Source organism: Primulina tabacum, chromosome 5, assembly GCF_025594145.1.
Source record: "Primulina tabacum isolate GXHZ01 chromosome 5, ASM2559414v2, whole genome shotgun sequence".
In the NCBI taxonomy this organism is placed as follows: Eukaryota; Viridiplantae; Streptophyta; class Magnoliopsida; order Lamiales; family Gesneriaceae; genus Primulina; species Primulina tabacum.
Window position 1 is genome coordinate 8,844,552 of NC_134554.1, and position 23,740 is coordinate 8,868,291.

General features: G+C 37.8%; 1 protein-coding gene across 1 annotated transcript; it reads left to right on the top strand.

Moving 5' to 3' along the window:
- The first annotated feature begins 14,020 nt into the window (after positions 1-14,020).
- On the top strand, positions 14,021-15,990 carry LOC142546227 (AAA-ATPase At4g25835-like). Its single transcript, XM_075653827.1, has one exon. The coding sequence runs from the start codon at positions 14,183-14,185 to the stop codon at positions 15,707-15,709; it is 1,527 nt and encodes a 508-aa protein (XP_075509942.1). The 5' UTR covers positions 14,021-14,182; the 3' UTR covers positions 15,710-15,990.
- Positions 15,991-23,740: the final 7,750 nt, after the last annotated feature.

Here is a 23,740-nt window from a genome sequence, read left to right on the forward strand (position 1 = left end):
GTCCCAAAAGTCACTGATTGAATAACAATTCAAGAACCCCAGCGTGTAAACAGTACAAAACACCAAACTACGGATATAACATCACATGATCGGTATCAATATATGGAGTTCAGCCGATGATATACGATACCTCGAGAAGAACTTGGGCCATCTTCATACACTGATCAAGAAGGGAGAGCCCAGGAGGGACCGGGTGGAAGATTGGCCAAGGTAGAAAAAGTGTCTAACTAGACAAGGAAGCTCTTGGCATTCCAGCCACTTACAGCATTTTGGAGTCTTCACTAGCCAGACAAGACAAGGTACCCGATGAGACTGAGTCAATACATCGTGGACCACGTCCACCGATAATCAAGGAACACGACGTGGCCTACACCCTGGCATTGTGGCCACAATCCAAATAATCCGGGATGAGCATCGACATTGGAATCCTATAAATGACTCCAACAGAGGTAAAATCAGGGAGTTCAATTCATTCTCATAAACACTTCTAATACTCATTTTCTTGAGATGTCACTGATTTGAGCGTCAGATTGATCACGCCGGAAACTTTTCTAACGTCTCACTAACATTTCTCTTATTTAAATGTGTGCAGATAACCCAACCCGAGCTTATCATATCAGGTCAAGAGTATTTATAGAGAATGATACACATTATAGCCCGGGAAGTTGCCCACCCACAGAGCCCAGGTCATAAGTGCTAACAGGGAAGGTCTACTCTGCCCGAGAGATTGTCCGCCCAACCTACCCAATCTATGTGGGTAGCATCAGTACCTGGGGCACAAGTGCTTATAGGTAAACCTACACTGTCTGAGATTGCCCAATCAGCTCATACAATTTCCCCGGGCAGCATTACTACAGTAGGCCAGTAACTCGTGGTAAAGCCAAAGGCTCACGAGGAGCCAAATATGTTGGATATGGGAAATGTTCAGGATTTTAATTTTAAGTTAATGGAAATTGGATAATATATTATATGGGCTTATGAACCAATTCATATGTTCAGTGGATGGTGTAATTATAGTATGATGAATTTGTCTCATGCAGAAAAAATAATCAACAGCCACCAAAAGAATCTTTTCTGTGCTCGGGCTATGGGGAAAGGGCCTACTATATCCAAACCCCACTGGTCAAAAGGGCATGAGGCGGAGATTGGTTGCATACTTGCAGTCGGGCGATGGTGAAAATTAGAATGGTGTTGGCAACCCTGACATTTTTGGACAAGTTGGGCAGCATCTTGATTTATCCGGGGCCACCAAAATCCTGCTAATATGGCTTTCCGAGATAAGGCCATCCCTCCTAGGTGTTCTCCGCAGCATCCTTCATGAATTTCCCGGAGGATATATTCTACTTCACTTTCTGAAACACATTTAAGTAGAGGACCCTGATATGACCGCCTGTAAAGAATATTGTTCAAGAGAGTGAACCTGGGTGCTTGTTTCTTTATCTTTAAAGCTTGAGCCCGATCACTTGGAAGCTTGGCTTGGACTATGTATTCAATCAGGGGAGTCATCCATGAAGTCATTCGAGTAGGCGATGCTTCATCAACAGATAGCACCAACCGGGTGAAACACATGATTTCCCGGGTGCTTACCTCGGACATAGAGGTGGCCAACTTGGCCAGACTATCAGCTTCCTCATTCTCTTCCCGGGGGATTTGTTCAATGCTCCAGTCAGTAAAAGTGGCAGCCCGGGCTGTGATGAGTTTCAGGTACTTGAGCATTTTTTCATCTCTGACCTCGTAAGCACCCTTAATTTGTTGTGACACCAATTGAGAATCAGAATAATAATCACTCGAGAGGCCCCAATCTCCTGGGCAGCCTGCAATCCTGACAGAACAGCTTCATACTCAGCCTCATTATTTGTAACCCGGGAAACAATTCTCAAGGCCAATTTTATCTTCTCTCCGGATGAGGCGACTACGACCACTCCAACTCCGCATCCGGACAGATTTGAAGCACCATCAACAAAGACTCTCCATACTTCTTCTTCTGCCGGCTGGACCATCTCTATCAAGAAATCTGTCAGAGCCTGGGCTTTGATAGCGGCCATGCAATGTCGTACTCTCCCAGCTCTATTGTCCATTTGACCATCCTTCCTGAGACTTCCGCATGTGTCATTATTCTTCCAAGCGGAGAATTGGTGAGGACCACTATTGGATGAGACAAAAAGTATGGCCTTAATTTTCGAGCAGTCACCACCAGGCCGGGGCTAGAGCTATTTTTTCCATTTCATTATACTTTAACTCTGCTCCTCGGAGGGCATGACTGACATAGTACACGGGCCTCTTATATATCCCTTCTTCTTTGATGAGAACAGAACTAACAGCATGTTCAGTGGCAGACAAATAAACCCACAGTTTCTCCCCCGGCTCCGGCTTTACCAGAACAGGCAACTCGGATAAGTGTTTCTTCAAGTCTCGGAAAGCCTGTTCACACCCTTCATTCCAACCAAATTTCTGGGCCTTCCTGAGGACTTGAAAAAAATGATAGCTCCTGTGAGCAGATCGAGAAATGAATCGGGATAAAGCAGCAATCCTCCCGGTCAATTTCTGTACCTCCCGAGCAGATTGAGGGGAGGGCATATCCATCACAGCTTTTATCTTTTCTGGGTTGACTTCAATTCCTCGGTCCGTGACCATGAAACCCAAAAATTTCCCACTCTTGACCCCGAACACACATTTGGCCGGGTTGAGCTTTATTTCATATTTTTCCAGTGTGGTAAGGTTTCTGCCAAATCATCAATAAAACAAGACATTTTTCGAGTTTTAATCAAGATATCATCTACATATACCTCGATATTCCTACCTATCTGCTTCTGGAAGACTTGATTCATTAAGCGCTGGTATGTGACCCCGGCATTTTTCAATCCAAATGGCATGACCACATAGCAAAAGGTGCCCCCAGAAGTGATGAAGCTGGCCTTATCTTGATCTTCTCGAGCCATGGGGATTTGGTGATATCCCTGATATGTATCCATGAAACTTAACAACTCGAAGCCAGGAAGTTGAATCCACCAACTGATCGATTCGAGGAAGTGGGTAACAATCTTTCGGGCAAGCTTTGTTCAGATCCCGGAAATCCACACACATCCTCCACTTCCCTGTAGCTTTGGGAACAAAGGACCACATTAGAGAGCCATGTGGGAAATTGGACCTCCCTGATGTGGCCGGCTTTCAGCATTTCCTTCACCTGTTCTTCTATGATTTTGTCTTTTTCGGGCCCAAAATGCCTTTTCTTCTGTTTTACAGGTCGGGATCCAGGGATGATGTTTAACTGGTGCTCGGCTACTTTGGGTGATATTCCCATAAGTTCCTGTTGAGACCATGCAAAAACAGAGATATTAGTTCTTAAACAGGCTAGGAGTTTTACCCGTGTGGAATCTTCAAGGTCTCGAGCCACCCGAATATTTTTTCCTGGTTCTACTTCAACCACTTCCTGCTCGTCCTCCATGACAAAATTTACTTCCTTCTCCTCTCTCTCTCTCACTTCTTGAGCTACCTTCTTCCCTTTGTCCTCCCTTCTCACCCTCTTCTGGTCTACTCGGACTGTTTCACCATAGCATTTCCGGGAGGAGGGTTGATCTCCCTTAACCACTCCAACTTGTTCTCGTATCGGGAAACTTGATCTTCTGGTGATAGGTGGAAGCTACAGCTCTCATCTCGTTCATAACTGGCCTTCCAAGGATTATGTTATACGAAGATGGGGCATCAACTATGGTGAAAACTGTCATAACTGTCTTCCTCAAGTTTCTACTTCCAAGTGTTAGGGGTAGAGTGATCTCCCCTTCAGGGTATACGGCATGGCCTGCAAAGCCGAACAGAGCAGTCTCAACTGATTCCAGCGGATATTCATGTAAATCCATCTGGACCAAGGCTTCCTTGAAAATGACATTAACAGAACTCCCATTATCCACAAAAACTCTCAACACATCATAATTAGCGACCCGGGCCTGAATGACCAGAGCATCATTGTGAGGTAAGCTGATTCCTCTGAGGTCTGCTGGGCCAAAACTAATAATCGTCTCATTCTGCCTCCTTCCATCAACTTCTAAACACACTCTTCTACCCCTTGCTTTCCTAGCTCAGGTTAGAATCACCATCAGTAGATCCTCCCGAAATCATTTTAACTACTCCCCGGGGGGAGGGTCCTTCTGTTCTATTTGTTTGCCCTTTTCTTCCCGAGAATTCTTTTCTGTTCTCATGTTTCCACTTGGGATGTTGACCGATCTTTTAGGAACACTTGGTCCAGGTCGTCGCGATATCCAAGGCGATGACCTGGGCTCATCCCGGGTAGGGCGAGATTCCGGCTCAGAATGCTTTTTAAATCCCTTCCTTAGGGTTCGGCATTCATTCGTATTATGAGAGCATTCTTTATGTAGAGTGCAATATCCTATCTTCTCTGGTCGGATTGTAAGACTTGGAGGTGGGGCTACGTCCGAGCTGCATTTTTGAACCTCCCTATCCTGGGCATTTCTCAGGGGAACGTGAGAAAAATGCCCGGAACCATTCTTCTTGTTACTTCTTTCCTCAGGCCTGACAACCCGGTCTCCCCTTACTTTCTTTAATGCTTCTCTCTTCTGATGCTGGGCCTCTTTCATATTGATGTACTTTTTTGCCCGGGACAAAAGATCTTCGAAATCCTCGGGCAGTTTTTTGGTAAGGGAGCGGAAGAAATCCCCTTCTAGTAATCCTTGCGTAAAAGCGGTAGTTTTTGTTTCGGGCGCACAAGTAGGCACATCTAAGGCTACCTGGTTAAACCTTTTGATATAAGCTCTGAGAGTTTCGTCTTGGCGCTGCTTCACCTCGAATAAACTGAATGGCAGTCTTTTTATATTTCTTGCTACTGCTAAACTGATGCGAGAACATTTTCTGAAAATCTTTAAAGGAGTGAATACTCTGAGGAGCTAACCCCTCAAACCATCTCTGAGCTGAGTCGACCAGGGTGGTTAGAAACACTTTGCACTTGATCCGGTCTCCATAGCAGTGCAGCATAGCCATGTTTTCAAACCTAGCGAGATGTTCTTCAGGATCAGAACTACCGTCGTACTCCTTGACTTTGGACGATTTGAAATTCCCGGGAAGCAGTTCCCGGACGATGGCATCATCAAAAGGACAACCTTTAACAGCCTGAGAACTGCTTTTGGAACCAACCTGCCCCTCCAGTACCTTTACTTTTTTCCCCAATTCTTCCAATTCTTCCGCAACAGTGGGGGACTTAGAACCCGCACTTGATTCCCTCTCCTCTTCCCTTCTCTCTTCCTCTTGCGGTTGCTCACGTTGCTGCTCGGGAGGACTAGAATGGTGGGTGGTGGCCTTCTTTGCTGTGGCCATCTTAACCGAATCAGTTATGATCTTGTTTAACTCCTCGGGAGTTAAATGAATGGTGGGATGAGGAGGACCATTAGGGGGAGGACAACCTGCACCAGAAACACGAGTGTTGTTTTCACCCTGAACTCAGGAAGTGTCTTGATTTGCTGTTCTTCTGGTAGGAGCCATATCAACGCCTTAGAACTCACAATTTCCCACAGACGGCGCCAATGATGCAACCCGGGCGAAATGGATGAGTCGGGTCAGGTACTCAGCCGGATTTGCAATCAAGTTATTAAAAGGAAATACGAGTTGGGCGTCTGGATTGAACTTCCTCCCTGAGAGATCCGAGAGATCTGCGAACAAGAAAGTAACCACGTGAATGGGCGCCGGAGGGGTGTCCGGCGTGACCAATCCGATGCTTAAGTCAGCAGAGTACTCGAGCAATAAAACCAATGTAGCCAAGTGATGGCTTGGTGTGGAGAGTGAGCAATAAATGAGAGTATTCAATGTTTGTACTTAATATCTGAATAGAGAATAAATGCAAGTAAAGAACCTGATATTTATAGTAGAGGATGCAATAATAACCTCGTTCTTTGTGTTTGAGCATTAATTATAATAGGGCGGCTGATTATACCTTATTGCTCTGACATGTCAAATCGCACACTTGTCATATCCAGTCTATTTGATTCATTGTCCACTTGCATTAGTGTCAGAGATAGGTCGGCTATACACACTGTCTATCGGCGGCATTAAATACTTCACTCATATCGAGGTGACCGAGCAGAATGCCTCTCAGGTTAATTATAGAAGAACTCGGGTATTCCACATCTCGGAGAAATTGTGTCCCGGGTGGTCGAGACATTAATCTATTTTGTCATGCTTTCGGCCTGAGAGCATCCATCCTGGCCCGGGCACTAACCATGGACATGATCCATGGCCCGGGAAGTCTTAGGGCCCTGACCCGGTACATTCTGGGGCATCATGGGGCTATATTCATAGTAGGTATTTGGATATGCCTTGCGACTCCAAACTGGTAAGTGGTCGCGTAAATTTAAGTGCTAGGACCGAAACAGCGCAACATTTAAATATAGATATATGTCATAGTGATCAACTAAATAATTCAAACTTTGGTCTAGGACCATAAGATGATAGACGCAACCCAGTGAAATCGTCGTGTATCTGATTGTCGAAGAGTTAAACTAGCTAGTTAGATGTATACCGTATGCTCCGAATCTCGAACAACATTCTGCTACAACACCTACAATCACATGAGGACACGACTCCAAGCATGTCACTCGCAACACTAACGGTACTTTGACCAAAAAATTTGTCCCTTAAATTATGACTAATGGATCTTTTAAATCCTCCTGCTTTTCATTCTTAGTTACTCTTATATATATGTATATATATGTATATGTATATATATATATATATGTATATGTCTAATCTCGTTCGAATTAAGTCGTTGAGAATTGACTTGAACAATCTTCTCTTCTTGAGCTAAGCTAATTTTTGGGGTTGAGTTAAGTTCAAATATCAGCTTTAACATAATATATATCCAACTGTTTTTCCACAGGACATGCATGGTCGACAAAAATAATTCTCTGCAAATTTGTTGATAAAAATGTAATTTAAATTTTTAAAATAGTACATCGGGTCAAACATCACTTTTTAATCACTCTTATAATATGAGATATTATTGCTCTCAAATATATTCTAAAATCGAAGCAAGACCGACTATTTACTCCTAGGCTACGTTTGGTACGATGGATTATGTGTGTTTATAGTTTTTTAACCCACCTAATCTCACGTTTGGTAGGATTTTTATTTAACCAAGTCAATCCCTACTATAAATGATTATGTTATATTAACTGGATAAAATAATCAATCCTCACTCCCTAGGATTATTTATCTAACTCTTAATACATCATATTTTTTCAATTTTATCCTTCTCCTATATCCAAACTCATCACCACTTCCCGCCACCGACCGCCGTCGGCCGACAACTGCCAACTGTCAGCCGCTACCGCCAGACCGCCGCCGCCGCCGAAGTGGATGGGCAATTTTGTCAATTCATCAAAAGATTTTTAAGTATCTTATTCTTAACCATCATACCAAACATAATACTATTTTATCATTATATATTATATTTTTATTTCAATCATTTATTTTATTATTTTTCTTTTAATCATTTCATAATTTCATTTAACAACCAGACGTAACCCTAGAGATTATAGCTGAAGATTTTCAAATTCGAAGCTTGCCAAACTGAATTGCATTGATAATGTATTTAATACATATTTACTAGGTTTGGCCCCCAAAACCATCTTACACAAGGATTCTGAAGTATGCCGCACACAAAAAATTTATATATATAGATATATATAAAAATATTTGAGCTCATTACACTGATGATTCTGAAACGTGTAAGATTACATTCCTTGGAAATATATATAAAATATAACTGCTTGAAAATGAGAGGAAAAAAAAAAATTGTATATGTCCCAAGGAATATAATCATACACGTTTCAGAATCATCATTGTAATGAGCTGAAATATTTAAAATTTGTTTGAAAACTAATATATTATATTCAGAGAAAAATTAAACATAAATGGCCGTACGTGCTATCTGTAGCTTGATCTGTCTCTCTCCCCCGCCAGGGTACAGATTTTGCCATTAAAATTTATGATATGAATATTACCCCCAAAATCCAACAGTTAAGGTTTATTTAAAAAACAACAACATTTAAGGTCACATGTTATAAATTCCAAATTCAAAGAAAATGATAATATATAATAATAATAATAATAATGATAATAAAATCCAAATTAGTATCCAACATTTACTTTCAATGACCATCTCCTTCAATATGATTGCGCCTTATGGAAATAGAACTCATAATTTTGATTGTAATATCAATTATAAAATCAAATATTTGTTTTTATCAAAAATTGGAGTCGATGATAATATTATTTTTTGAATTTTTCTAACATCTCACTGATTCACTCTTGTTGTTGTCACGCTAAGCAAACAAAACCTCTAAGCTATATGCATGCAAATTTAAACCGAACTTATTTTTGAGATTTATTGAATAAAAAATTTACCCTTTTTATTTATTTTTTATTAGAACCAATTACAAATTTACAATATAATGTTGATTCTATATTAAAGCACAGTTACTCCCGAAACAATATTATTTTCTAAAAAATCCATCTTAAGTAAAGGGAAATGAATCACATAAAATTTAATAAATATTGATACTATCGTGTAATTAAAAATATATAGATCGATATATATTTGGGAAAAAAAACAGCTATCAACAAAATTCACAATTAACAGTCATTGAATATATAAAAGATTCGGATGCAACAATAAAAAAAAAATGCAGAGGAAATTTAACACAATTAATGACAGGTTCTGCCATCTTGCTTTTTCCCTGTAATGCTAGAATACCATTATTTGCCGAAGAAAATTCAACCAAGGTGAATTCGCAAAAATATTCAACGACTTTTTCATTAGCAATTACAAAATATTCCACACATTCTTCCAATTTTTTTATTCAACTTTAATAATTTAAATGTGAGATGCTATTTGAATTGACTTGATTTGGTTACATCTCTGTATATAGAATTCATAGCCTTTCATTTATTCCAAGGAAAAATAAATTAAAATAATTATAGAGAATATAATATATGTTACCGATTATTCATTAATATTAAAAAATCTATTCCACCAATTTATTTTCTAAAAATCTAAAAATGATAATAATTTTCCTATGTTTCCATTGATTAACTTGATTTTACGAAATAACAATTAATGAAATATGTAGACTTAAATCTAAAAACAAGTTTTTATTTAAGTTTAAATAAGTCAAATTAAAATGTATACAAGAGATTTATTATATAGAATTTACGTATCTAAAGTTGAAATATGGATTTATTTGGAAATTATTATTTTATTTTACATATATATGATCTTTTCTTTATTTTTGAGTAGGAACAAACACAGAAAATTTTGTAATTTAAAAAAATCTGAAAACATATTGAGAAGGCAGGGGGGTGGCTTCCATTTCAACCACACCCCCTGGTTGTAGGAGTGACGCATTGCTCTTCCCATGTTTTATTAAAAAATAAATAATAGTAAATATCTTTAATATTTAAATTTATTTTTAATAATTTATTCATTTCTTTTCTAAATTTAATTTGTTTGTCCGGTTCGAAAATTCCAACACGACAAGTAATTATTTTTAAACACTAATCATTTGAAAAAATATTTATATATTATATCACACATATGACAAAAATTTGTGTGTGACTGGTCTCACGAGTCGTATTTTATGAGACGGATATCTTATTTGGGTCATCCAGGAAAAACTATTATTTTTTATTCTAAGAGTATTTGTAATGCCCGAGATTTTATATCGTGCTAAATTGCGACTATTGATTTTAATCGAGACAATTATGAAAGGGCTAATTGAAACACGAAATGAGGTGTCGCGTGAGATTTGTGGTGCGAGGACCGTAGCTCTCGCGCACATGCGCGTCATAATGCGCGCACATGCACAAGACGGACAGAAGGCCCCGCGCATATGCGCGAAGTGAGTGCGCACATATGCGCGAGCATTTGTTACCAACGTCCAGAGAGCCTCGCGCATATGCGCGGAAGGCGTCGCGCATGCGAGACGTGTTTTATGAAGAATGATCCACTTGGCTTCAGCATGCATCGTTGATGTATATATATATATATATACACAATGCAATTCCCTTCAGAATTTGGCAAGAAAACCGAGAAAAGGGTCAGGGGAAAGTGATAGAAAATCCTTACGCCTTTTGTGAGAAATTCGTCCGTCCGAATTTTAAATCCGACTTCAGTACTGTGTTCCTATCGACGTAGGCTACAACTGGACGTAAGTTTTACTACGTTTTGATATGGTTTGAAATTATGATGTTGTCAGAATTGAATGGAATTCATATATGATGTTCTTGACATGTTAGACATCATAGAATCGAAGTCAGATTAAGAAACGAACTGATTATGGAATTATTATGATTTTCGGAGTCGATTTGATTAAGAATCGATATCAGATTTATATCATCGTTGAGATTCTGATTTCTACCGATATTAATTATGAGTTCTGGTATTATATCTGTGGTGTTGGAATTGACGGAGTTATCGAGACTGTATTGTTATACTGTCGAAACATCCGTAAGTAGATATTGATCAGACTCGGTATTGGTTGAGATGGTATTGGGGTACCCTATGTCGATTGTCACTGATCAGATTATGTTTTGATTTGAGTATTAATCATAACAGGTTTTGAACTGAGTTATATACTGATATTGTATCTATTCGATTGTCATTATCATATTGGGTATGGACAGAGTTGACTTCAATACTTCGTCTTCGTCGGACTGAGCAAGATAAATGTATAAATTAATGTTGAGTTGGGATTGCACAACTCGAGTGAGGTTTGGCTCGAGTTTCCCTAAATCGCATACTTTACTTTATTGCATTGATATTTGCATTGATGTGATTGATGTACTTGTTCTCTTGATTTATAGATAGCAGGTATTAGACGAGTAATCTTGTGACAAAAGTGCCTGATAGTGGCGGGATAGCCACGGGCACATTGCACGATGTCACAAGATAGTGTATTGACGATAGTGTCAAAGTCTGTCACCAGATGATTGGCTATCGATGTGGATAGAAATGTGGCTTCTTCTATTACTGGTGATCGGTACTGTATTGATGTGGATAGAATGTAACTCTTCTATTAATGATGATCGATATCATATCGATGTGGATATAATTGGAGTTTTTTCTATTACTGGTGATCGATACTATATCGATGTGGATAGAATCAGAGCTTCTTCTATTACTGGTGATCGATACCCTATCGACGTGGATAGAACTGGAGTCTTTTCTATTACTGTTGGTCGATATGGGAATGCTAACTTCTGGAAACCGGGATCCCTAGACTAGGATTGAGTCTAGTCTTAAATGTGGAGTCATGAGTCAAATTGACAGTTATATTGATTCATGTTGATTATATTCCTGAATATGGTACATATTGATTTATGTTCCTGATGATGGTACATGTTTAGAATAGGATTTATTCTTGATATGAATTTATATTCTGATCTGAATACATGTTAGACATATCTGTTATATGCTTTTATATTGTTTTTATGATTGCATGTATACATGATTTATACTGAGAATGTAATTCTCACTGGAATTATCCGGCTGTTGTCTTGTTTGTATGTGTGCATGGACAACAGGTGTGATAGGATCAGGGTCAAGAAGAGAACGAGGCTGGACTAGATAGCGTGGAGATCCGGGCTTCGAAACAACTTAGGATTCAGCACTGATATATAGTTGAACCTAGTTGAATTCTTGTAGATAATACAAGATTTGTATGTTTATGTTTAATATGTAATTTGAATTGAATTACATTATGTTTCCGCTTTGTATTTTAAAAAAAAATTTAGACCCTGTTTATTATAATTGGTTGAATTATTCCTAAAGACGATTAAAGAATGAATTAGCATCCGGGTCCCCACAGTATTACTTTTTATTGTGAATATAGATAGGGTTGACCCGTATCACAGATAAAGATTCGTGAGACTGTCTCACAAGAGACCTACTCCACACATATTACGTGCGCTTTATGATAATAAATATAATATATTGACTCCGTAATTTTAAAATTAACAATACTTTGGTGAATTTGGCAGAATTGAGGTAAAACCAAACAATTTGTTCGCACAAACTTAATTTTACAAGTATAGTACATTTAAAATTATTGTTACTTGTATTTTATTTATATAATTTATAGTAAACTTTATGCTAAAGAAGTTCAATTATTCTTGTAAGTTGGAATCTCTGCCAAAATGTGTGCGAATATTTTAATGATCATTACATTTATATTTTAAATAATATAACCCAAAACTAATTTTTTTATTTTACATAAATACAACTTAAATATTTTAAATTATATAAAAACTCAAATATTATATTTTGATAAATCTCACATTATAAATTATTATTGCTCGTGACAATCTTCCAACAACTAATTGACTATCTTACAACTCGTTAGAATCAAATACGTGGCAATATTTGGTCATATATATTTAAATAATCCCTCTCAATTAATTTTATATTTTTATCCAATCCATAATATAATTTTCTATCTTTAAATATACAATCTCACTATTTTCGTCGAATTCCTCTAACTGGGAATGTACTGTACCTCACGAGATACTGTCATAAATGTCCATTTATTTAATTAATTATGTAATTTATCCCTAACCATAAATACATATTATTTCCGGGATTGCAATGAGCAAATATTATATTCTTATATGGAAAAGTCAATATTAATTCCCACATGAATTTTTGCGTTAATTTTTTTTATATATTATAATTATAATATATTTATAAAATATCAATAATATCTACTTTATTTAGAAATTGAATGTTTGTCGAACTAAAAACTGTAAACCAATTTCTCAGAAAATGGAATGTGATAAATGTTTAAAATCCAGTATATTTGATATTATATGTATGTATAATCGAGTGCACTTCATATGTGAATGTCAATATATATTTCTTTATATTATATTATTAAAGTCCATGGCTTAAAGTAAATACTTTTGGCATCACGACGTGGTGTTTAATAAAACAAAAATACCAATATTCTATTAATATAAAATTATTCCTTTTTATTTAATAATTTTGTATCTAATATATAACTGACATAAAAATTATTGTAAACAAAACATTTTTAAATATTTTGATTTTTTAATAATCTCTGAGTTTTCTACACAGAACCTTCTACGAAAACATACATGCTTGTATATATAGAAGTAAAAGATGCACACGTGTACATGTATTATTATTATTTTTCGTTTGATCAAATAATACTAAAGAATTAGTACAAATTATTTTCAATTTAGAAGAGTCGTTCGATTTAAAAGAAAAGTTTTGTTTAAATTTTTTTCTATTTAAAATACGGATTGACTTGATGATGTTTTTAGTATGATAAGAAAAGTAATTATGTAATTAAATATTTTGGTGTAATGTATAATAGTTATTTTAAAGATCTAAAACTTAATAACGTAGTATGTATATAAAATAAGTATACGTAAAAAACTTTAAATTCTTTTACCCAAAAATGAACACCAATCTGATATATGACACACTCCATTTAATGGTAATAGTGTTTCAGGCGCAAACTTTGCATAATATTTGTGATTCTAACATATTTTGCTCCAATATTTTTATTTAAATTAAAAGGCTCATAATAAAATATTTATTATATATATGTTTTATTTAAAATTCAAACATCCATGAAAATACCCTCAAGTTAACAATCAAAAATAAAAAAATAAAATCTCCCCTTACAAAATAGATAAAACAAAATTGACTAAAAATAAATAAAAAAGAAAAAAAACTATTAAAACAAATAAAAAAGGAAATTTATTTATTTAATTTATGAATGTCTCATACTTAAAATACAGTATAGCATATCGACTCATATATTTAATAAATGATAAAGATTGATAAAATCAGGAAATTGGAGTTCTTCAAATTTAATATTAATAATAATATTATTATTATTGTATATCCAATTTATGATTTAATATAATTTATTTATTATATCAAGGAAAAATATTTGTTCGACTAAAATTTGTCCACCCGTCAGTTCTATAAATCCCAGACAATTGGCTTCCCTCTGTTTACACCCAAACTTCTCCTCCTTTTCTCCTTCAAAGCCTACATTTTTGTGCTTTTACATTTCTTCTTGAAGCGCAGATTCTCCATTTTCTTTGCTTCACCCTCTACAAGAATCGAGGAACCCGGAAAAAAGGGAGGATGAAGGAGATTTGGACGAAAATGGCTTCGATAATGGGAGTTTGGGCGTTCTGCCAGAGCCTTCTCCAGACAGTGTTTCCCCCGGAGCTCCGCTTCGCTTCCTTCAAATTCTTCCACCGTTTCTTCAGCTACTTATCCTCCTCCTACTACTACGACATAACCGAAATCGATGGTGTCAACACCAACGAACTTTACAACGCCGTTCAGCTGTATCTGAGCTCCTCCGCTTCCATATCGGGCACCCGGATCAGCCTTACCCGTGGCCTGAACTCTTCCTCCATCACCTGTGGCCTGTCGAACAACGACCGTTTGATCGATTCTTATAAAGGGGTGACTGTGGAGTGGGAGCATATCGTCACGCAGAGGCAATCTCAGACCTTCTCGTGGCGCCCAATGCCGGAGGAGAAGAGAGGGTTTACCCTCCGGGTAAGGAAAAAGAATAAGCAGATGGTGCTCGGTTCGTATCTTGATTATGTCATGGAAAAGGCGAATGATTTGCGAAGGAGGAATCAAGATAGGTTGCTTTATACGAACTCGAGAGGCGGGTCTTTGGATTCGAGGGGCCATCCTTGGGAATCTGTGCCGTTTAAGCATCCGAGTACTTTCGATACCTTGGCCATGGATCCTGTCAGGAAATCTGAGATTATGGCTGATCTTTTAGATTTTGCAAATGGGGAATCTTTTTATCAGAAAACTGGGAGGGCATGGAAAAGAGGGTATTTGTTATATGGTCCTCCGGGCACGGGGAAATCTAGTATGATTGCAGCCATGGCTAATTTTCTCCGGTACGATATTTATGATCTTGAGTTAACTGAGGTGAATACCAACTCGGAATTGAGGAAGTTGCTGATGAAAACTAGTTCTAAGTCCATTATTGTTATTGAAGACATTGATTGTTCCATTAACTTGGATAACAGAAACAATGCCGACGGAGGCTATAGGAAAAATAGCTTCGAAATTGCATCCCCTCCGGGGTCTAATGGCGGCTCAGAGGCCGGGGCAAACACGATAACGCTTTCCGGGTTGTTGAATTTCACAGATGGTTTGTGGTCTTGTTGTGGTAGTGAGAGGATTTTCGTGTTCACGACGAACCATATCGAGAAACTCGACCCGGCATTGCTGAGGAGTGGGAGGATGGACATGCACATACACATGAGCTATTGTTCATCTCCTGCATTGAAGATTCTGTTGAAGAATTACTTGGGATTTGAGGAGAATGATCCGGAGAAAGAAATGCTGGAGGAATTGGAGATTGTGGTTGAGGAGGCGGAGATGACTCCTGCAGATATGAGCGAAGTGCTGATCAAGTACCGGCGCGATAGTCGTAGGGCGGTGGAGGAATTGTTGGCGACATTGAAGGCGAAAGCGGAGAAGAACAAAAGGGTGAAACCGAGGGAGAAAAATGGGGATGAGGTTGAAGAAGAGGAGCAAGAGAAGAGGGCATTGGATAGTCCATTGGAAGACGGTGATTTCCAAGAAAATTGCGGTAAAGGTGAGGGAGAGGATGAAGCTGAGAAAATGCATTGATTTTATTTTCTGACTGGTTAGGTTCATTTTTCTGGTGCACCGGAAATCTTGTCTGAATCGAGAGGTTTGAGGATATGCTGGAAAGGGTGATTATTGGGCATTGGACCAGAGGGGTTAATGCTGTGGGACTTTGCGTGTTTGTACTGGAAAAATGGGGGTACTGTAATCTAATTCAATGCCATTTATTTTTCCTGCTTTGAATCTCGATGAAAGCATTGATCTAGTACCAATTTTATTAGTACACATATTTTGTGATCAAGAATCAAGATACATTTAATTCATTTCCATGTGGTGTGTTGCTTTTAATCTTGATGTTTCATGTCGGACTACGGACCGGTTCAACACCGCACGATTACATCCACATTTTAATGGAATAAGGCTGATGAATAAGAAGAAATTCATCTGATCTCCTAAAAAGCTCAGTTCTTTTTAACCGTGCTCTACTTATTGGAGGAATATAACCGAACTATGGAACTCGAAACTCGAAACGTTTAAATAACTCCGAGGAAAAGCCTCATGTTCGTTCATTTATCAGATGAACCTAGTTCTCGACTTCAGATCCAATTCACATCAACTATTCATTTGTTGACTCCGTGTGATGCCATTCCACGGTTAATGAGATCTTACCTATGTGGGCGCTACCCTCACTTTATTTCAACGGATAAGATCTTGCCACAGATACAATTTTTTTAAAAAAAAGTGGGTCCTATATATGCATGGGCAAATTTTGGCCATCTATCCTATCATGGGGACAATGTCCACATGGGTAGGATGAAATAAACCCCATTCCACTCTCCACCGAGTATCCCTGCAAATTTGTCTGCTCATCATGCAGAAATGCATACACTTAAATGGATAGTACTTACTGGAGCTTTGCTTGGATCTTGAACTGCTGTCTAATAAATGATATGTACCTAGAGCCAGCCAATGTGGCTTTACTTGTAGATGGTGTGAATATCTCCATGTGTTTGAGGTTAGTGGGAACAGTGGCAATGTACATGTTTGACGTTGAAACCTGGAAAATAAAATTGTGCTTTGCATGCACCTAAGTGCAAAATAATTAAAAGTGGGGACATATATAATAAATGCATGCAGAGGAGAATTCTTATTTGATTGCCTTTGTTGAAAAAGAAGCAAAACGTGTATGTGCAGCCGAAGGAAATATGAATACGCGTTTTTAACGCGTATTCACACGGACGGGGGCTCTGTAAATAGAGCCCCCCCCTCATTCTGAAATCATCCATTCTTCGAGTTTTCTCTATCTTATAAGCATTTGAGTGCTTAGTTCTATAATATTTGTGAGGTGTTTTGTTCTCATGTATTAAGAGAGTGTGTGTTCTCTTTGGAAACACAGTGAGTGAGTTGTACACCACAAAATATTATAGTGAAATCTTTTCATTTTGCCCGTGGTTTTTACTCTAATAATTTTTAGGGGTTTTCCACGTAAATCTCGGTGTCCATTTTATTTTTTATTTTCGGGTTTTATTATCTCAAATTCCGCACGTGGAACCAACAAGTGGTATCAGAGCCTTGGTTTAAAATTTCTTAAAATTCTGAGTATGCTCTGTGGTTGCAGCCTAGACTGATCTTCCACATCAGAAAAGATTTTTTGAGATTTTTATTTAAGGCGGGATTATTTTGTCTGGTCTACTAAAATTGTTGTAGACATAATGGCAGGAAGGTACGAGATAGCAAAGTTCAATGGAAGCAATTTTATGCTGTGGAAAATAAAGATACAAGCAGTTTTAAGAAAGGAAAATTGCTTGGCGGCTATTGGAGATAGACCGGTGGAGATTACAGATGATGGAAAGTGGAACGAGATGAATGATAATGATGTTGCCAATTTACACTTGGCTATAGCTGACGAAGTTTTGTCAAGTATCTCTGAGATAAAAACAATCAAAGTTATCTGAGATACTCTGACAAAGATGTACGAGGTCAAGTCGCTACACAACATGATTTTCCTAAAGAGAAGGCTTTATACTCTTCGGATGACGGAATCTTCACCGATGACCGACCATATCAAGACACTAAATACTCTATTTGCCCAACTCACTTCCATGGGGCATAAAATAGGGGAAAATGAACGTGCGGAGCTTCTACTTCAAAGTCTACCAGATTCATATGATCAACTTATCATCAACATTACCAACAATATTCTTATGGGATTTCTAAGATTCGACGATGTCTTAACTGCGGTTCTCGGAGAAGAAAGCCGGCGCAAGAATAAGGAAGACAGGTTGGTAACTTCGAAGCAGGCAGAGGCTTTGCCGATTATAAGAGGAAGATTTATGGACCGTGACTCCAGTGGGAGCTAAATGCGAGGTAGATCAAAGTCGAGAAGTAAGAAGAAAAATATTTACTGCTTTAAATGTGGCGGTAAAGGGCACTTCAAGAAAGAGTGTACGAGTATCGATAAAAGCTCTCAAAGAAATGTGGCCAGTACTTCAGGCAGTGGTGAAATATTATTCAGTGAAGCAGCAACTGTTGCAGAAGGCAGACACAAATTTTGTGATACATGGATTATGGATTCAGGAGCGACGTGGCACATGACGTCTCGAAGAGAATGGTTTGATCATTATGAACCAGTCTCAGGAGGATCTGTATTCATGGAAAAATGACCATGCCTTGGAAATCGCTGGGGTCGGTACTATCAAAATTAAAATGTTTGATGGCACCATTCGCACCATACAGGAGGTACGACATGTGAAGGAACTGACGAAAAATCTTTTGTCCTTGAGGCAATTGGATGATATCGGGTGCAAAACTCGGATCGAGAACGAGATCATGAAAATTGTGAAGGGAGCGCTTGTGGTTAAGAAGGCGGAAAAGGTTGCTGCAAATCTGTATGTACTTTTGGGAAAAACACACAAAGAGGCAGAACTAGCTGTTGCATCAATTGGTTCAGGAGAAGAATTAACAGTGTTATGGCATAGAAAGCTTGGGCATATGTCAGAACGAGGTTTGAAAATTTTTTCAGAACGGAAGCTGTTGCCGGGACTTACAAAAGTGACACTACCCTTTTGTGAGCACTGTGTTACCAGTAAACAACACAGATTAAAGTTTGGCACTTCTACTGCCAGGAGTAAAAGCATATTGAAGCTGATTCATTCGGATGTTTGGCAAGCACCTGTTGTATCCCTAGGAGGAGCGAGATACTTTGTCTCGTTCATTGATGATTTCTCTAGGAGATGTTGGGTGTATCCAATCAATAAGAAATCAGATGTTCTTCAAGTCTTCAAAGATTTCAAAGCGCGGGTTGAACTTGATTCTGAAAAGAAAATCAAGTGTCTGAGGACTGACAATGGAGGAGAATATACCAGTGACGAGTTTGATGCATTTTGTCAACATGAGGGCATAAAGAGACAGTTCACGGCGGCTTACACACCTCAACAGAATGGAGTGGCGGAGCGGATGAACAGGACCTTGTTGGACAGAACAAGAGCTATGTTGAGAACTGCGGGTCTAGAAAAGTCATTTTGGGCGGAAGCAGTCAAAACCGCTTGTTATATTACCAATCGTTCTCCTTCAGTGGCGATTGATCTGAAGACTCCGATTGAGATGTGGGCTGGGAAGCCGACAGATTATTCTCATTTGCATACATTTGGAAGTCCTGTGTACGTTCTGTACAATGAGCAAGAAAGATCGAAGTTGGATTCGAAATCCAGAAAATGTATCTTCTTGGGTTATGCTGATGGAGTAAAGGGGTTTCGTTTGTGGAATCCTACTGTCCACAAGCTTGTCATCAGCATGGATATTATCTTCGAGGAAGATAAAGTAAAGGGAGACAAAGGCACATTGAATTCAGAAACTACTATATTTCAGGTGGAAAATAAGACAGATGAAGGTCAGGTTTCTTGTGAAGCAGTACCAGAGCACGAAGAACAAGAACATGTTGAGTCTGAGGTTTCTAATGTGAGGCAGTCAACTCGAGACAGAAGACCAACAGGTTGGATTTCAGATTATGTCACTGAAAGCAACATTGCATATTGTCTATTTTCAGAGGATGGTGAGCCATCGAGTTTCCACGAGGCTACTCAAAGCTCGGATGTATCTTTGTGGATGATAGCAATGCAAGAAGAATTGGAGGCATTAGACAAGAATAAAACTTGGGATCTTGTTACACTACCACGAGGGAGGAAAGCCATCGGTAACAGATGGGTCTATAAGATCAAGCGAGATGGCAATAACCAAGTGGAGCGGTATCGTGCTAGATTGGTGGTAAAAAGGTATGCTCAGAAAGAAGGCATTGACTTCAATGAGATATTTTCTCATGTGATTCGACTTACAACAGTCAGAGTGGTGTTGGCATTGTGTGCGGTGTTTGACCTACATCTAGAACAGCTAGATGTGAAAACGGCGTTTCTTCATGGAGATCTTGAAGAAGAAATATATATGCTCCAGCCAGAAGATTTTGCGGAAATAGGCAAAGAGAACTTGGTTTGCAGGTTGAACAAATCTCTGTACGGTCTCAAACAGGCGCCGAAATTTTGGTATAAGAGATTTGATTCATATATCATGAGCCTTGGATACAACAGATTGAATGCAGACCCTTGTACGTATTTCAAGAGGTCTGGAGATGATTATATTATTTTGCTGTTGTATGTGGACGACATGTTGGTAGCAGGCCCCAACAAAGATCATGTCCAAGGATTGAAGGCACAGTTGGCTAGGGAATTTGATATAAAAGACTTGAGACCAGCAAACAAGATTCTAGGGATGCAAGTTCACCGAGATAGAAGTAACAGGCAGATTTGGCTTTCCCAGAAAAATTATTTGAAGAAAATCTTGCAACGCTTCAACATGCAAGATAGTAAGCCAATTTCGACCCCTCTTCCTGTTAACTTCAGGTTATCCTCCGAAATATGTCCTAGCAGTGAAGCAAAGAGGATGGAGATGTCTCGAGTACCGTATGCATCAGCAGTGGGAAGTTTGATGTTCGCTATGATCTGTACAAGACCGGACATTGCTCAAGCAGTGGGAGCAGTTAGTCGGTATATGGCGAATCCTGGACGAGAGCATTGGAGCACTGTTAAGAGAATCCTTAGATACATTAAGGGTACCTCGAATGCTGCATTATGTTATGGAGGATTGGATTTTACACTCAGGGGCTATGTCGATTCAGATTATGCAGGTGATCCTGATAAGAGGAAATCTACTACTGGTTATGTGTTTACATTTGCAGGAGGAGCAGTAAGCTGGGTTTCAAAACTGCAGACAGTTGTGGCGTTATCTACAACAGAGGCAGAATACATGGCAGCTACTCAAGCTTGCAAGGAGGCAATATGGACTAAAATGTTATTGGAGGAGATTGGGCACAAACAAGAGAATGTTCCTTTGTTTTGTGACAGTCAAAGTGCCTTGCACATAGCAAGGAATCCAGTCTTTCATTCCAGGATTAAACACATTGGAGTACAATTTCACTTTGTGCGGGAAGTAGTAGAAGAAGGAAGCGTGGATATGCATAAGATCCATACAAAGGATAACATAGCTGATTTTCTGACCAAGCCAGTGAACACTGATAAGTTTGAGTGGTGTAGATCCTCAAGTGACCTAGCGGAAATGTAAACAGCAGGGAATGGCAAGATTGAAAGGATGTGTGGAGATGTGTTTGATTCTCAATCAAATCTCCAAGTGGGAGAAATGTCGGCAAAATAATTAAAGGTGGGGACATACATAATAAATGCATGCAGAGGAGGATTCTTATTTGATTGCCTTTGTTGAAAAAGAAGCAAAACGTGTATGTGCAGCCGAAGGAAATATGAATACGCGTTTTTAACGCGTATTCACACGGACAGGGGGCTCTGTAAATAGAGCTCCCCCCTCATTCTGAAATCATCCCTTCTTCGAGTTTTCTCTATCTTATAAGCATTTGAGTGCTTAGTTCTATAATATTTGTGAGGTGTTTTGTTCTCCTGTATTAAGAGTGTGTGTGTTCTCTTTGGAAACACAGTGAGTGAGTTGTACACCACAAAATATTATAGTGAAATCTTTTCATCTTGCCCGTGGTTTTTACCCTAATAATTTTTAGGGGTTTTCCACGTAACTCTCGGTGTCCATTTTATTCTTTATTTTCGGGTTTTATTATCTCAAATTCCGCACGTGGGACCAACACTAAGTAGCATCTCTCTCATACACCATTCCTCTTCTTTCACCTCTATAGTTCCAGGGGACTTCCGAAGCCTAGACTTATTTTTTGCTGAACCCGCGCCGGTTAACTTCACAAGATACAACATGACATCAAGTCCTTGAGCCGCATGTATACAATATTACTCGAAACACGATGATAGCTGTATATCTAACATCACGTTTATCCTCTACGTGTGACTTGATGTTTAATATAGCTCTAAAATTTAATGCATGTTCGTGTAAGCTGTGCTAGAGTATATAATATAATATGCATAACAAAATGAGAACCTCGAGTCCTCGATGATACATCTTGATACTTGTCGGAGGTTTCTCAACCCTTTGTTGGGATATATTATGATTGTGTCCACCATCGTTTCTATTGTACATAGTGCTACGACAACTCTAGCCACCATGTTCTGATGTGTGAGGGCGGAGTGCCACACGACTCTTGGTGTACTCGGTAGCTTGAACTTGACTCTGGTCCTGATCTTTGACTGCCACAACTTACTACTTACATCGCATTCTTGAATATTTTTCGGTTTTCTAATAACGTGAATGTTACATCACATTCTTGAATATTCACGCATTTCGCTTTTCCAATAATGTGAATTTATGACTGTTATGTTTCGAGGGTGCAGGTTCATGGACCAAGATCCAAAGGGATCGGCCTGTAGGCTAGACCAACATCCATCCGAGAGAGGGCGATGTTTAGAAACAAGAGGGTGTGATAACAACGTCGTTCTCTAGTTTATATGCTTGAGGGTTTACATCTAGAGGAGCATACCAATAATGAAAAGATCAAGGACGTGGTACATGAGGATTTGCTTGTTTAGCATAGTATTTTGTACCAATTATTGCGGCAAATGTTTGAAATATTTGTTCATCACATTTTTTATGTAAAGACAAGTTTCCACCAACTAATCGCATAGGACACCTACAAATTAATAATTAATATGGAGTATATAACTTGTTAAACATTTGAATTTATGTAAAAGAGAAGAAAAAGGGGTAAGATTTACATAAAATAGTAAAAGATTGACGGTGTTAAAACTTAAAAGTTGGCGGGAAAGAATAGTCCACTGATGCAGAAAGTTGCACTTTTTTCTTGGTTTTCTGAGTGAATAGGACAAATTTAGATCACGTTACTATTACTTCCGTGGCAGAGTATAGACGATGACAGTAAAATTGATAATAATGTGGTTTGGTTTTATTTTTTTATAGCAATTTTGCAAATTTTCTTAAGAATCTCGCTATTATAGACGTTGACATCGACAATTAAAGGAGTTTTTTAGATTATTTTAAAGTCATTTTTATAGAGATTCTATGAAAATAGGTGAGAAAATAAAAATAGAGTGTTTGAAAATAAAATCATAAATCTAATACAAACTATAAAGTTTGATTGTTTGAAGAAAAATTGCTTCCAAAGTTTTTTTTTTTTTTAAAAAAATTACAACAATGTCCTTAATCTATATGATATTTGTCTTTTTAATTATATAAATTTTGACATTCAAAAATAAGTAATGTTTTTATATAATTATTATTAAATTTTGGATATTTTGTATCAAATTTAATTAATTTGTTTATAATATGCTTGAAATTTATATAAGATTTAATAAAAATAAAAAAACAAATGAATTTTTTTTATAAATGCACAAAATATGTAAAAAAAAAATAAATACATTTGGAAGTGTAATTTATTAAAAAATGATTTTTAAAATATAAATTCTTGTAATAAAATATGATTTTGAATTTTATGAATTTTATTTGAAACTCATAAAAACTCATATATAAATAAAATTTAACATTTTAAAAAATCTCCAAAAATGTTTATAAAAATTGAGAATAATCATAGAATATGATATTTTTTTAAGGATGCATAAAAAATATCTTAATCTTACTTCT

Excerpts from the sequence above, each read along its gene's own strand:
- LOC142546227 (XM_075653827.1), top strand. The coding sequence starts at position 14,183 with ATGAAGGAGATTTGGACGAAAATGGCTTCGATAATGGGAGTTTGGGCG.